The sequence below is a fragment of the Scyliorhinus torazame genome, chromosome 3, assembly GCF_047496885.1.
Source record: "Scyliorhinus torazame isolate Kashiwa2021f chromosome 3, sScyTor2.1, whole genome shotgun sequence".
NCBI classification, from domain to species: domain Eukaryota; kingdom Metazoa; phylum Chordata; class Chondrichthyes; order Carcharhiniformes; family Scyliorhinidae; genus Scyliorhinus; species Scyliorhinus torazame.
The window spans coordinates 143,696,903-143,711,878 of NC_092709.1; the positions used below are offsets into that span (position 1 = coordinate 143,696,903).

Here is a 14,976-nt window from a genome sequence, read left to right on the forward strand (position 1 = left end):
TAGGGTGGAAGCTGGAGAAGTGGAGCATCGTGAGGTTATCCGTGGGCTTGCGGTAAAGCGAAGTGCTGAGGTGACCGTCTTTGATGGAGATGAGTGTCCAAGAATGCAACCGATTTTGGAGAGTAGTCCATGGTTAGTCTGATGGTGGGATGGAACTTAATGATGTCATTGTGTAGTCGTTTCAGTGATTTCTTCGCCGTTGTTCCCAAAAACCTCACTTTTACCCATATTCAATTTGTACCCCGAGAACCGGCCAAATTCCCCTAAGAGCTGCATAATCTCCCTCATCCCCCCCCGAACAGAAATATACAGGAGTAGGTCGTCAGCATTCAACGAGACCCTGTGCTCCACACACATACACCCCCACTTACCCCAGACTAGCCACTTCCATTCCCTTGACGCTCTCAGCACCATCGCCAATGGCTCTATAGCCAAGGCAAACAACACAGTGGGGAGAGGGGACAGTCCACGACCTGTTGCCTGAGGTGCCCTTGGCAGGCATCTTCTGGAGGGCCGAGTCCTTGGGGGCCCCGGCCTACCTTAGGGTGACACTCGTGTAGGAGCGTCACCCAGTTCTGCCCGCTGTGCCTGAGCTGTGCCAGTCTCAGCAAGAGGGGAATTCAGATTGGCTGGGCACTCCCATGGTCTCCTGGATGGAAAACCCTTCTGTGCACCAGAGGAGATCCTCCTCCCTCCAGGTGCTTGTGGGCCCCTGGGTTACCCCATGGGATGGAGGGGCAGCTGCAGTGAGCTCCAGAAGCCTCAATCTGGCATTGCCAGTCCTGGAGACCCGCCATTGTCTGCACCATGCAGTTGAATCCCTCAGCCAGGGCCTCAGAGACCTAACCATGCTTCAGAGTTCTCCCGCCATGGCTCTGACCGCGTGCCCCAGGCTTTCCAGTGCAAATGCCTTGCACTGTTGACCTGTGTGCCATGCATTTCCTGCGACAGAGGGTTTTGTGACTCCTCCAATTGGCCTTGCAGTTGCAGGATTGCTGCTGACAAACCCTCCTGGCATTCCCAGGTCTGCCGTCGCATCTGAAGCAGCTGAGGGATGAACATGTCCAGAGGCACAACACCTGGCTATCACACAGCTGAGTCCTGGGATCCAGCAGACCTCTGACTGCCTGATCCCAAGGACGTTCCTGCCTCCATCTTATGTGCATCAGGAGCTGTGTGGTGCTCATCAGATAGTGACCCAGAGGCTTGCCCGCTAAGAATGTCCACTGTGGTGTGTGTCTCTGTGATGGTGGATAGTGCGGGCGATAGCCGTAACAATTCTTCGATGTCCTCCTCTACGAGCTCCTCCGATGTGGGACACTGCTGATGGATGGGCCGAGCTGATTGGGTAATGATCCTGCAAGAAAAGGGAACATGGTATTAGTACACAACCCGAGCAATGGTGTGGGATACACAGAACGCACGTGCGTTTGGTCATCTGGTTGAACGTTTGGTCCACCTTACTCTCAGCGCAGGTCCACTCCTGCTCCTCCCCTGTGAGCTCCAGGGCGCTCTCCTCAAAAGGAGTCAGGATCTTCAGCTCGGGCAGTCCACCGCCCGTCTTCTCTCGCTCACGGCGGTTATGGGCAACCTTATCCTGCGGGAACACAAATAGGGATGTGAGCTGGCTACCCGGCGGGTCAGATGTTCATGATAGCTGGCATATGTGGGCACTGTGCGTAAGTAGGGCGGGGGTCTGAAAAGTAGTGCTGGTGGGGCGTGAGGTAGCTGATGGGAGGTCGAGTGCTGGGGCTCTGCGAGGTGGCAGCATGTGGGATGGAGGTGACGTTCCAAGGGGTGACAGCAAGATGGGGTGGAGAGGGGAGACAGGGAGCACTTACTTGGCAGAACTTAGTAGGTGATTCATCTCCTTGTGGCACTGCACCACTGTCCTCTTGGTCGGGTTGCTGGCACTGCCCAACACTGCGACCGTCACCCTGGCGCTTGATTTGTTAATTTGCGAGAGAGCCACCTGTCAGCCAGTCTCTCCTCCACGGCATCCAGCAAACAGATGAGGGCCCCATCCATAAACCTGAGAGCTGGTTTGCTCACTGCCATTCTCCTGACTTGAATGAGATCAAATGCTGAGGAGCCGATTCAATACCCCCCCCCCCCCCCCCCCCCGCCACCCGATTGAGGTGCTCAAATGACTCCGGGACAGGCAAATCAGATGCTGCACATCTCAGGCATGGCCTTTTTCACGTGGGAAGCGCACCGATCTTTGCGCCAAGATTGACACTGCCATTTTGGGGGGAAATTCCAACCCCCATTTCCCACAACCCCATTTTTCTTTTTACATCTGCCACCAGTCATTTGAGAGAAGTTTTGGGGAAGGCCTGGTGGAGGTTGCTAGGTGCCATGCTCCGCAATGGCGCTGCTGGGATTAGATGAAGTAGAATGTGAGTAGGCTCGCGTGCACCATTAACACCACTATAGACTGATTAACCTGTTCAGGGGTTGGCTCGCTCAGTTGGCTGGACAGCTGGTTCATGATGTGGAGCGACGCAAACAGTGCGGGCTCGATTCCTGTACCGGCTGAGGTTATTCATGAAGGCCCCACCTCCTCAACCCTGCCCCTCACCTGAGGTGTGGCCGACCCTCGGGTTAAATCACCACCAGCAGCTCCCTCAAAGTGGAGAGCAGCCTATGGTCCTCTGGGACTGGGGCAACATTTACATTTATTTCTGTGCTGTAAATTCAGTTTAATTCTATGATGAGTGGCACTGGAAGGTCCATTAAAAGCAGAAACGTTAATGTAAATATCATAAAAGCAAATCTTCTCCCGCCCCCTCAATTAATGAAACCTGCAAGTTATGAGAATGTAGAGCATAAACCTTAAAGAAGTGAGTGCACGGCAGTCAGCATCAGCCTAAAGTTTTAATAAAATGCAGAATAAGTTATTGATAGAAGGAAGGGCTGGCAAGAATAAGCCGATATTAAAAACTGTTACAAGTGCAATATTAAAATCTCTTCCATATATCTTGCTAGGTGCTGTTCATTCTGACTATTAACTTTCATATAAAGCGTCTTGTGCTGAATTTATAATAACATTGGGAATTTTTCTCTCTGAAGTGTTTAATGAGTTATAGGCATTATTGTAAATGATAACCTGGTGATAGTTTATCCAGTGATTGAGAATAGTGCACACATGCTTTAACTAACAAGCATTATAAATACAAACCATCAAATCTTCAGATGAAGATTTGTACTACGGCACACTTTGCAACGAGTGTATTCAATGTTGTGTCGAAAGCTTTGTACTCAACTGAAGTTCGGTATGGGGTCATTTACAAGTAAACAGACACAACAAGAATGTTTCTTCCTTTCAATGACAAGTAACGTTCGGGGACACAATGTTTTTTGGTCACATTAACTTCCGTTAAGCTGGATGTCTCTAAATTCTCTAGTATCTATCATTACCTACTACTTTTGACCAGGTTTGAATGTCCAATCATGTATGGCTGGGATGTAACTGCATCGATTACCGCTGCAGCCACTGGCTTTCTTTTGTAGCTTGTTAATAAAATCAGCTTTGAAACAAAAATCTCAGTCGCCAGTATTGGTGGTACAGGAGCTGCATTTTCACAGCAGAGATGGCTCACGCAGCAGTATTGCCCAAGATTTCAGCAAATAAAATCCTAAACTAATAAATAATAGGGCCTCACAGTGCCAGGGACCCAGGTTTCATTCCAACCTTGGGTGTCTGTCTATGTGGAGTTTACACATTCTCCCTGTGTCTGCGTGGATTTCCTCCACGTGCTCCGGTTTCCTCCCACAGTCCAAAGATATGCAGGTTAGGTGGGTTGGTCATGCTAAATTGCCCCTTAGTGTCGAAAGGTTAGGTGGGGTTAGGGGGTTGCAGGGATAGGGTGGGGGAGTGAGCCTAGGTAGGGTGCTCTTTCGGAGGGTTGGTGCAGACCCGATGGGCCGAATGACGACCTCCTGTACTGTAGGGATTCTATGGAACCCCTAAATAGGGAGGAAAATAATCCCTCATCATCACTGCCTCCCTGCTGGCTAATTACTTGATAACATGGTATAATAAAAGCAAAATGCTGCGGTTGCTGGAAATCTGAACTAAAAACAAAAAAATGCTGGATAAACTCAGCAGATCTGGCAGCATCTATGGAGAGAGAAACAGAGTTAACATTTTGAGTCAGAATGACTCTTCTCTGAGCTTATCCAGCATTTTTTGTTTTTATTACATGGTAACATAGTGCTTGACACTGTGTCCTCCGATCTCACAGAGTGCCGATTTGTAAACTGGAGGCAGCTAAAAGAAAAGGAGGCAGAAATAATTTAAATAAAAACGCATGGTATTACAGTACTCGCATTCAGTCCGACAGACACTGAGCTTGAATTAAGTATTGTTACAAAATCTTGCACTAAGGAACAGCATTCAATCATCTTGAAATTCATTGCCTACTTAACAATTGCCATACTCTGAAGTAGATAATTATATGTGAAGTGGTTTGAAATATTTCTGAGATGTGATGATGTATGAATGTTGTATTTAAATGATTTTCCATTTTATTTCTAAATGTATTGTTAATAGCTTGGGGGCACATTATTCAGTTACACTACAAAATCGGATGGAATAATTTTTAGTAGAACATCTATGAAGTATCAGGCCTCGGGGGGGGGGGGGGGGGGGGGGGGGGAGGACAAACAAAAGCTAGAGTGACCTCTAAAACGAGAATCAAAACATGAAACATAGTAAATAGGATTTTCTTTTCACCAAAGTAAAGTTTACCAGCTGTTGTAATAATCGAGTTTGGAAGTGGGTTGCTCTATTGTTTAATGCCACTTTTCTGCATCTTGAAGGTTTCCAGCCATCGATGCTGTGAAGGATAATGTGCCTGCGATGATCAGCATGGAGAGAAATGGCCAGACAAGCCCACCTTGCACCTGCAGCACGTCTGCAGTGAACTGTCGGCTGGAAGGTGCGACAGCCCCAGAACAAACTCACACTACCCAAACTGTACAGCTCAGGAAACAGAGCTGGGACGCAGCATGTGTTAAAACCCAAAGCCAAGAAAACTTAGACTACAAACATTCCTCTGTGCCACTGGAAGTAAACAAGAAGTCTCCTGAGGACCTCAAGTCGGAAGAACTTGCGAAGGAGATCGTTGGCAAAGATAAGTCTCTGGCCGAGATATTAGATCCAGATTCAAACATGAAGACGACCATGGATCTAATGGAGGGTATTTTCCCTAGAAGCAGCACAGTGAGGCAGGAGGCACAACACAGAAGGCCGCGGTTGCAAAAGGCGGTCAACAAACCTGCATCTGGCGAAGATAAGTAAGTTACAGCCATTGAATATTGTTAGCATATGATTGTGTTGATGCTGTTCGTACAAAATATATATTGGACTTTTTTTTCCGTCTCCCTGGGGTGAGCAAAGAATACTAGTGCAGACTCTGTCCACCTCAAAATCCAGGGAATGAGAAGAGAGATATCTGTTGTCCATTTATAATGAAAACCGTGTAAATGTCCTGTTTCTCGCCGGTGCAATGTTTTTGACGTTATTGGCTTTTGGATAAGGGGAAAATGGATATTGCGCTTTTCTTAGAGAAGTATATTTGTTTAAAAAATATACATATATACAATAGGCAGTATAATAGGTTTGACCATGGGAGAAAGATTGCCCCAAATACTTGATACATAGTGTGCATGTATTTGTGTTTTTGTGGGTATTATACTATTACACTTTTATTATTATCATTGACTATCCCTCACGAGTAAGAATGATTGTCTCCCATGAGTCCAAAGGTGGCTGATGAGGCATGAAAGATGCACTGCTAGCTGCTATCGTCCTACATTCTAGAAGTGAATGATGGATTCGCAAATAATCACGGGTGTGGGAGACCACCATGAATCATCCATCCAGAGATACCTTAACGTTCCTCATTGTATCAACAAAATGGTTTCTTAAACAATTCCAAGGTTTTTGCCTCTACTACTATCACACATTGAGCAAAGACCCCATTGGAATCTATGATTCTTTCTTCCACTCCTGCAGTTTAACTTAAAGTAATATTTCAGGTTAAGATCTTCTATAACCTTTAATAATCTTATAGACATCTATAAGGTCATCTCTTGGATGCATCCTTACCGGGACAATAAGCCCAAGCTGGACACCCCCCCCCCCCCCCCCCCACACACCGAGAATTAGTCTCATGGCTCTTCTCTACACCACCCCCAGCAGTGTAAATTTCTCTCGTGTTTATGGGGAGACCAAAACTGTCCAACTAGATCATTGTATGATTTGATCATTCTTTCCTGTGCTTCAGTTAGAGTTCATGTTGCAGATGAGACCCCCAGCTTTGTTTTATTGTCAAGTCATTGAAGAAACATAGTCTATTGTGGGCGAATATGTCCTTGGAGGGAAATAGTTACATTGTACATAACTACAGTTCCGGAATATTCTGCATCTGCAAGAAAGTGAGCCAAGTGCAAGATAATGATAATCTTTATTAGTGTCACAAGTAGGCTTGCATTAACACAGCAATGAAGTTACTGTGAAAATCGCCTAGGCGCCTGTTCGGGTACACTGAGGGCGAATTCAGAATGTCCAATTCACCTAACAAGCACATCTTTCAGGACTTGTGGGAGGAAACCAGAGCACCCAGAGGAAATCCACGCAGATACGAGGAGAATGCGCAGACTCTGCACAGACAGTGACCCAAGCCAGAATCAAACCCGGGTCCCTGGCGCTGTGAAGCAACAGCGCTAACCACTGTGCTACTGTGCTGATGTGCAAATTATACTAAGTTGAAGAATTACTTATTCAATCTACCTGTTGCTGCATTTCCACCCAGCTGTTAGTTAGTATTTGGTTTGTTTCAACATAGCTCTCCGTGATCTGCTGAAACTTTGGGAAAATGGAAATGGAGAATCTGGGCTGGTAATCATTCGCCTGGCAAAAATAACCCAATCAGGTGGCCATAATGTTGCAAAGCAAGCGGGTACTAATGAGTGATGAGGAAGAGACAGTAGCTGAAGAAGGGAGAGGGCAGGCTTTTCAGAAGCCTCTCACTAAATCAAAACCCATCTGGCTCATATCCCAAGAATAATATGCATGCACAATTCAAACTTAATTGTATAGAATCCCTACAGTGCAGAAGGAGGCCATTCAGCCTTTCAAAAGAGCTCCCTACTCAGGCTCTTTCCTCGCCCTATCTCCATAACCCCCCCCCCTAACCTGCACACCTTGGACACTAAGGGGAAATTGATCATGGCCAATCCACCTACCTGCACATGTTTGGACTGTGGGAGGAAACCAGAGCACCCAGAGGAAACCCCCGCAGACACGTCGAGAACGTGCAGACTCCGCACCGACGCACCCAAGGCAAGAATTGAACCCGGGTCTCTGGCGCTGCGAGGCAGCAGTGCTAAACACTGTGCTGCCCCATTTTTCATTTTCATTCACTATTTCCCGCTTCACGTACTTTACAAAGCCATCAACACTATCACCTCCTTTATCCTTAAACACAAGTATAAAATATTAATTATTAAATGTAAAGTCAAAGAGACAGTGTCCATCATGCTGCTGAGCCTTAAAGAATAGACTGATGCTCAGATTAATGCTGGTTTATGTTGCGCTCGCTGATCTCAGTCAAGGTTGCAGCTATTTTAATTGGCCTTGAAGGTCCCTGGCTTAGAGAAGGGGGAAATTTCCTGCTCTTGATGACCTGCTGGAAAATAGTCATGAACAAATGGTGACTTCATATAATCATAAAATCAAATCAAAGGTGGCCATTTGGCCCATTGATCCAGTGTTGGCCCTTCATACTTGGGCAAGTTGATAGCAAACCCATACCTTACTACCAGCTTGGAGTTTGCCAGTGTCTGGGGTGGAGGTGAAGAGTTACTTTAAAAAAGGACTTCAAATGTTTTTCAGTGATGGAGATATCTGGCTAACTCGTGTTTTATTTGTTAAAGAGAATGCCTCTAACCATTTCTATTTAAAACTATAATTTTTTTTTCTTCTTTGGAAAGCTTGTGTGTTCATAAACAGTGACTTAAATCTTTAAACTTCCTTCTTTGTACTTAGGAAAGAGGAAAAAGAGATGGGAGCTGCTTCAGCTCACTGTCCCACTTACTATAGCACGTCTGCCGTCAAAGCTGAACTGATGAATAAAATAAAGGACATGCAGAGAAATCCTGCTGAGGATGAGGAGGAAGAACCAGACATCAATGAGAAAAAAGTACTGCAATTTCAAACCTTCATTAAGAGCAAAACCTGGCTGGTTCACTTCTCCCAGTGCCTCAGTTGCTAAAAGTACTAATCCAGTGTAACAAAAACCGATAGAGACCAGGGGGAATATCAGATTTTATTCTTCATTAGCCCTCAGTGAGCTGACCCCTGACACCATGGTGGGCAGGACACCACAGTTAGCCTCAGTGCTGCCTGCTGGAAAGACTATCCAACCTCATTGCCATATCCCATGCAGTCAAATAGCCTACAAGACTCAGGATGTCGGCTTTTACATGAAGAATGTCCGAGCGTTCAAGAGGGATGGCCAAATGCTATTGTTTCTAATGGGCCGAATAGTAAATTAGTTGTTTGTGTTGAAATTAATGCTCATATTTCGCCTTTGAGGGCGGCATGCAGCGCTGAGGACCCGGGTTCGAACCCCGGCCCTGAGTCACTGTCCGTGTGGAGTTTGCACATTCTCCCCTTGTCTGCGTGGGTTTCACCCCCACAACCCAAAGATGTGCAGGTTAGGTGGATTGACCACGCTAAATTGCCCCTTAATTGGAAAAAAAATAATTGGGTACTCTAAATTTATTTAAAAAAATATTTCCCCTTTGAAATGACTTCTGTTCCTCTACAGTGCAGTACAGTTAGGTTTTTTTTAAAAAACTTTATTTGGCTGAATTTAGACCACTATCATCAATTTGCTGATATATATATGATGAATGTATGTTGATATCAGTTCGCAATGGCGCTGTCCTGGGCTTTCCACAGACCACTATCCAATTGTCACATCCTTTCAACATCATTCACCATTGCCGATCTTTTGGTATGATTTTCAGTGCAGCCACAGAAAGTAATCTGGTGTTATCTGATGCCTCTTTACATTACACAAGTCAGTCAAGTAAAAGTGATTCATACTTGAGATGCCAGAGCTGTATTATGATCTACATTGCCGGGGGTATTCCATAGAACCAGCGGTCTCAGACCAACAACTGTTTGAAAGGTGTGAATTACTTTTTGGTTTCTGCCTGTTTGATTTTCCTGAAAGCTGAGGAAAGTGTACTGAAGCCAGAGGTGATCAAGTCACTGGCCTGTCAAGCCAGGGTCTGCCTTTTCTGGGCCAAAATAAATGGTGGCCAATTGCTTGTTGCCAGAGGAATCGGTAAAGCATCTCTTCACGGAGTTTCCTGTACCTCTACCGATAGTGGCGCCCCTTCATTTGCTTTGCAGTACTCTTCTTGAAGTCACTGGCGGTAGTAAATTAGTCACAAACTATGTAATGTGGCTCTGGTCAGCAGTAAACCAGAATGTGTGGTGAATTGAGTAAAATGGTCACTAAAGATTTCCACAAAAAGCTTCCAAAATATTGATTGTGACATTTTTTCCCCTAATTTAGTTCTGCTCTTTTTTCCTTTGTAGTCTGAGCTAATTGAAAGCATAACATGTAAACTTCGGACCCTACGTGAAGCCAAGGAGAACCTAACAGCTGACATGAAACTGAACAGTGCTTTGGGCGAGAATGTAGAGAACATGATTAAAGGCCTGTGCAAGTCCAACGAGTATGAAAAGTACAAGATGTTCATTGGGGATTTGGATAAGGTCGTAAACTTGCTGCTTTCTCTCTCTGGCCGTTTGGCTCGAGTGGAAAATGTCTTGAAGACTCTGGATGAAAATGCAAATGCTGAGGAGCGTGTATGTAACCTGTTTTACTTAACTTGTGCTGCAATTTGGATAGATTAAGACTATTGGTATATACAGTCAACAGAGGGAGGATTTTGGTTCCTATCATTTAGAAGCTGTAGCATGTAAGAGGACTAAGATATTAGATATTTCTGTCTCGGGATCGTTGATAAAATGATTGTGATGCATTTTAATAGAGGAGAGGTATGTTTTCCTCATGAGCTGGTGATAAATACTGTATGTAATACAACATTGGACCATGCAAACTACAAGGAACCATAACTCATAGTGAGGTACTGTTTCTAAGGTAGTGGTTTGATAACCATGTATTACTGATGGAATCTTCCTTCCTGAGTGAGTCAAAACCATAATTCTGTTCTGAGCCTGTTTCTCCATGATTCACTAGAATTTGACATACTGTGGGACACCTAACTAGCTTTATTTCCTCCTCGTTCCTTTGGTGAGCCTGTTTGTAGGACACTTCACCCCCATCCCGATCATCGGTCGAGTTAAAAACAGCTAATTCAACAAAACTTGGGAAACATATCTGGGTCATTTCTGAGGACTGATGTTCAGTAACTTCCAATATTGATGCTTCACTGCAGTTGACAAAAAGGGTGGGAAGAAAAGGTGGATAGTCAATTTTCATGTTTATTGAAAAATATCACCTACTAGTCAGCTTGGAATTCGCAACCAAGGATATCCATCTACATCTGGATGAAATAGTAACTTAAACCTATGAAATCTGTGAGAAATAAGGAACCAGTCCACTGTGAGTCTCATCTTCAAAACCCATTTGGATGGATGAACCAAGAAGGGAAAGTTGCATCTTAAAACTAAAAAATAATTCAAAGTGGTGTTAATATCAATCGATTTCAGAGGCAGTTTTTGTGAGAGAAAGGATTGAACTATATTGAAATGAAAATTGCTTATTATCACAAGTAGGCTTCAAATGAAGTTACTGTGAAAAGCCCCCAGTCGCCACATTCCGGCGCCTGTTCGGGAAGGCTGGTACGGGAATTGAACCGTGCTGCTGGCCTGCCTTGGTCTGCTTTAAAAGCCAGCGATTTAGCCCAGTGTGCTAAACCAGCCCCTTATATGAGGAAGAGAGTGTCTGAGACACACAGACCAGAAAAATCACAAGTTAGATTCCTGACTTTAGCAGATCTCAGTTGGAACAGTGTAAAATATAATGGAGCTAGTCTCAGCATCCCCAGGTTAGGGAAGAGAAAGGTAACTGTGTTCCATATCACCATCCTATTCGAAGTATGTAGCTGTTGATTGAGGATAATCTTGGGATTGTCTATGATATATTCCTGTAGTCACTGGCACCCAAACAGTGGCCACGTTGATCAGCTGCTCAAGGCCAAGTAAGTGAGCCGAGGATCTGTATCCCAGCAAGAGAAGGGGAGGGCAGAAAACTGGACAAGAGGGGGGGAAAGGGATGGGCTTGTTGGACCCAATTGCTTTCTAATTTCTTCTCCTCGTAAGCTTTCACTTTGAGTAGCTTGGAAGTAATATCAAAATTGTGCATCTTATGTTTCAGAATCTATTGAATGAGAAGCGGAGACTTCTGACTAGTCAGCACGAGGATGCAAAGGAACTGAAGGAGAATCTGGATCGCAGGGCGCGCGTGGTCCTGGACATCCTGGAGAACTACTTGACGGAGGAGCAATTCCAAGACTACCAGCACTTTGTGAAGATGAAGGCAGCCTTGCTGATGGAGCAGCGAGAGCTGGATGACAAGATCAAGCTGGGCGAGGAGCAGCTCAAGTGTTTGTTGGAGAGCCTGCCTGCTGACTTTGTATCACAAAGGACGGCTCACTCACCTGCCAGCCACCCGGAGCCTGCCACCTCGCAAACAACATTTACCTCTTCACTTTAAAAACGGAAAATGAAAGGATTTTTTAAATCAGGTTTTAACAGTAAATCTCTCAGCGAATAAGAACAAGGAGGGATTCTGGATGAAGAAGGCGGCATATTTAAATTGCTAGCAAAATCTATGTTTTAAAGGAACAATGGCGAGCATTGTTAAGGCAGAAGATGCTCCTCATGGGAATTTATTACAGGCAAGTCTGCAACAGCACAAAACTTGAAAATGCCTGTGGGGCATCTGGAACATCTTTTCAAAAGTGATGTTAAAGATACTTTTTAAAACCCCTACCAAGGAGAACAGCACAATAAAATGTCTCTGCTTGCAACTTATTTTAAAAGCAAAAAGAAAGCATTTTGTAGCCTTCCCAATAACAACAGAGAATTACTACTATTTATAATTTTGAAGTGTAAGTTTCTGTACATACGCTAACCTTTTATGGTTCTACTTTATTGTGTAGGGGGAAAAAAATCTAATTTTGTAAGAAAATAACTTTTGGAGGAAAGAAAACAACGTACAGTCACAAAAAGTGATTGCAATCTTCAGAGGTTTTTTTTTGATTAACAATGAAGGACTTAGGACCACCAGGAACAGGAAAGAGGCAGTTTGGAGAAACAGTTCAGAATGGTACACACTGACATTGACTGATACTTTCAAAGTAACTTTGGGCGATGCTCAATTTTCACATCAAGAAATCCAGTTCAAACTGTCAATTGTTCACTTTTCAAAATCGTGTTTAGAAACTTAAATTTATATATAAGTGCATTTTGTCCTAACATTTGGCAATTACATGTTAGTCATGACCCCCCCCCGACCCCCAGTCAATGGGTGTTCATCCTTCATACAGCTAGTAGAACTGAATGGCCACGGAAGACTATTCATCATGGGTGACCATTGCCGGAAGGCAGGAGACCTTCAGTGGGCCCAATATTTATATCTAGGTTGGACTCGATTGAAAACACAACTCTAGACGACCGAGGTCTGTGGAACAAGTGGAATGTGTTTGTCTCAGAAGTATTCTCCGTGGATGAAGGAAATTACAAAAAGTACACCATCCGAGCTCATCTGTTTGAAGCGTGTTCTCATCCCTGTGTGCGTAATGTGATGTTAATCGTAGTATTGGGAATGCAGTTTACAGTGCGGATGTGCACAGCTCCACCCACAGAGCTCTGGGTTTGCTAAGGCGTTGATTCAATTAGTAATAACAGATTTTCTAATGCTGTCTTTTATTCTCACCTTTTAAAATATTCATTTTTCATGTTCTGATTTCTCAGTGTACTGGGATGCTTGTAAACCACTGTACATAATACTAACTTTCTAAACAGTAGTCACTGGCATAGCAGATGTGTTAAGAGTATTCATTTCTCAGCCTCTGTCAGATCTGGGTTTTCGTTTTTTTAAGCTTTGTTGCTGCACCTAACGATACGTTGCTGTATGGATAATTGCTCATTCTTGATTGTAACGCCAACGTCTTTTATTCAGAAGGTGATGACTTCTCATAGTTCAATCAGGACTTGGCTATGGTCACAGCTGGGCTCATTTAATACGTTCTCTATAGCCATTCTGAGTCTTTGTCCAGACAGTGATGTGAAACACACTGCATGGCTTCTCCCAAATCAGCCAGTTGTATGGATGTGAAATAAATAAGAAGCTGTACATCTCACAGTCAGATGTTTTGCTGAGGTGTGTTTTCAGACAGAAATCATGACATTGAAGCTTGTAAACCACGTAACTGCTGCAGACAATAAAAATGATGTGTGTCGGCACTCGGTTGTGTGTTTTGTTTCCTGTGTGAATATAGCAACATCATTGTGCTAAAACATTCATAACACATTTACCTTTGCTTTGCTGTCCAGAAATAGGCTATCTTTTTAATGTTCCTTTTTTCTGAGCAGGGAGACTTAATGTTCAGCAAATGAATAATGTTTTCTGACCCCCACCTCCTGTTTGCTTAACAGTTTCAATTAATATGCATGATGGCAGGTGTGCGTTGTGGAACTTGATTTCAAACCAGGTAGAAAATCTCTCCTGGTGTCTGTGAGAAAGCCAGGTAAAACAAATATGGGCAAACTCAAAATAGTACATAAAAACAAATTACTGCGTGCTGTTGGATGCATAAAATAGAAAATCAAGGCGGTTATTCTGAGACTTAATAAAATGCCATTTAGGCCTCAGCTGGAGTATTGCATTCAATTCTGGGCCACCCACCATTAAAAAGGATGTTAAGGCCTCCGAGAGGATGCAGAGGAAATTTACTAGAATGTTAGCAGGGATGAGGGACTTTGGTTATGTGGAGACGATGGGGAAGCTCTTGTTGAGGTATAGAAGGTCAAGGTAGTGCTGGATTGTAGTAGTTTAACGGTGACGCTCCATTGTGCCAAGTTACAGATGGGTGTTGGTTTGCGCCAAGTTAAGACCGTACTGGATTTCCACGGCGTACAGATGCCACATTGTAACTGTACATTCTTACATCTCCCCCCCCCACCTGCCACACCAGAAGATTTGTGCAATGCCCTGAATTGTATCCTCCATGTGCCTGTTAAGTTGGTCAAATCAGCCTGACTCCATGGTTCTTAGCTGGTCATGTATATCTGTTTTGTTCAAGCTGGTGACTGACCATGAGACTGGATTGCTTTTATTTACCACAGGATTAAAGTGCACTCTGGTTCTTTAATCATCAAGTCCACCTCGTGAAAAGCTAATCTATAAAAAGGAGACCATATTAAAAAATCATGTAGGGCAGCACGGTGGCAGGTCCCAGGTTCGATCCCGGCCCTGGTTCACTGTCCGTGTGGAGTTTGCACATTCTCCCCGTGTTTGCATGGCTTTTGCCCCCACAACCCAAATATGTGCAGGGTAGGTGGATAGGCCACACTAAATTGCCCCATAATTGGAAAAAATGAATTGGGTTCTCGAAAAAAAAGATTTCAATCATGTATTGTATGCCAGATATTTTCCCCTTTTTTCCCCCCCACATGCTGGCAGCCTTTCAACATCCCATCCAGCAGCTAATCTTTATTTGTGAAATTAGATAGAGTCAGTGCACAACACAGCTCGTCTCCATCCTGTCTTTGACACGCATTATTCCATAAGGGTTCACTGGACAGTGATCAGAATTGGTGAAGCTATTTGCGACTATATTTCAACCAATTTGCCCATCAGTTGAGATCAGTTAACACAACAACAGCATGTGATGGAATGTTAATAATCTGTATGATTC

At 44.2% G+C, this 14,976-nt stretch overlaps 1 protein-coding gene across 5 annotated transcripts in view; it reads left to right on the forward strand.

Moving 5' to 3' along the window:
- Positions 1-13,522, forward strand: part of shroom3 (shroom family member 3) — a 646,833-nt gene extending 633,311 nt beyond the window's left edge. For all 5 annotated transcript variants that reach the window (XM_072496330.1, XM_072496332.1, XM_072496331.1 and 2 more), the window contains 4 exons: positions 4,825-5,301; positions 8,057-8,210; positions 9,623-9,895; positions 11,430-13,522. In XM_072496330.1, coding sequence (XP_072352431.1) covers positions 4,825-5,301; positions 8,057-8,210; positions 9,623-9,895; positions 11,430-11,768 — 1,243 coding nt within the window. In that variant the 3' untranslated portion in view covers positions 11,769-13,522. The remainder of the gene's footprint in view (positions 1-4,824; positions 5,302-8,056; positions 8,211-9,622; positions 9,896-11,429) is intronic.
- Positions 13,523-14,976: the final 1,454 nt, after the last annotated feature.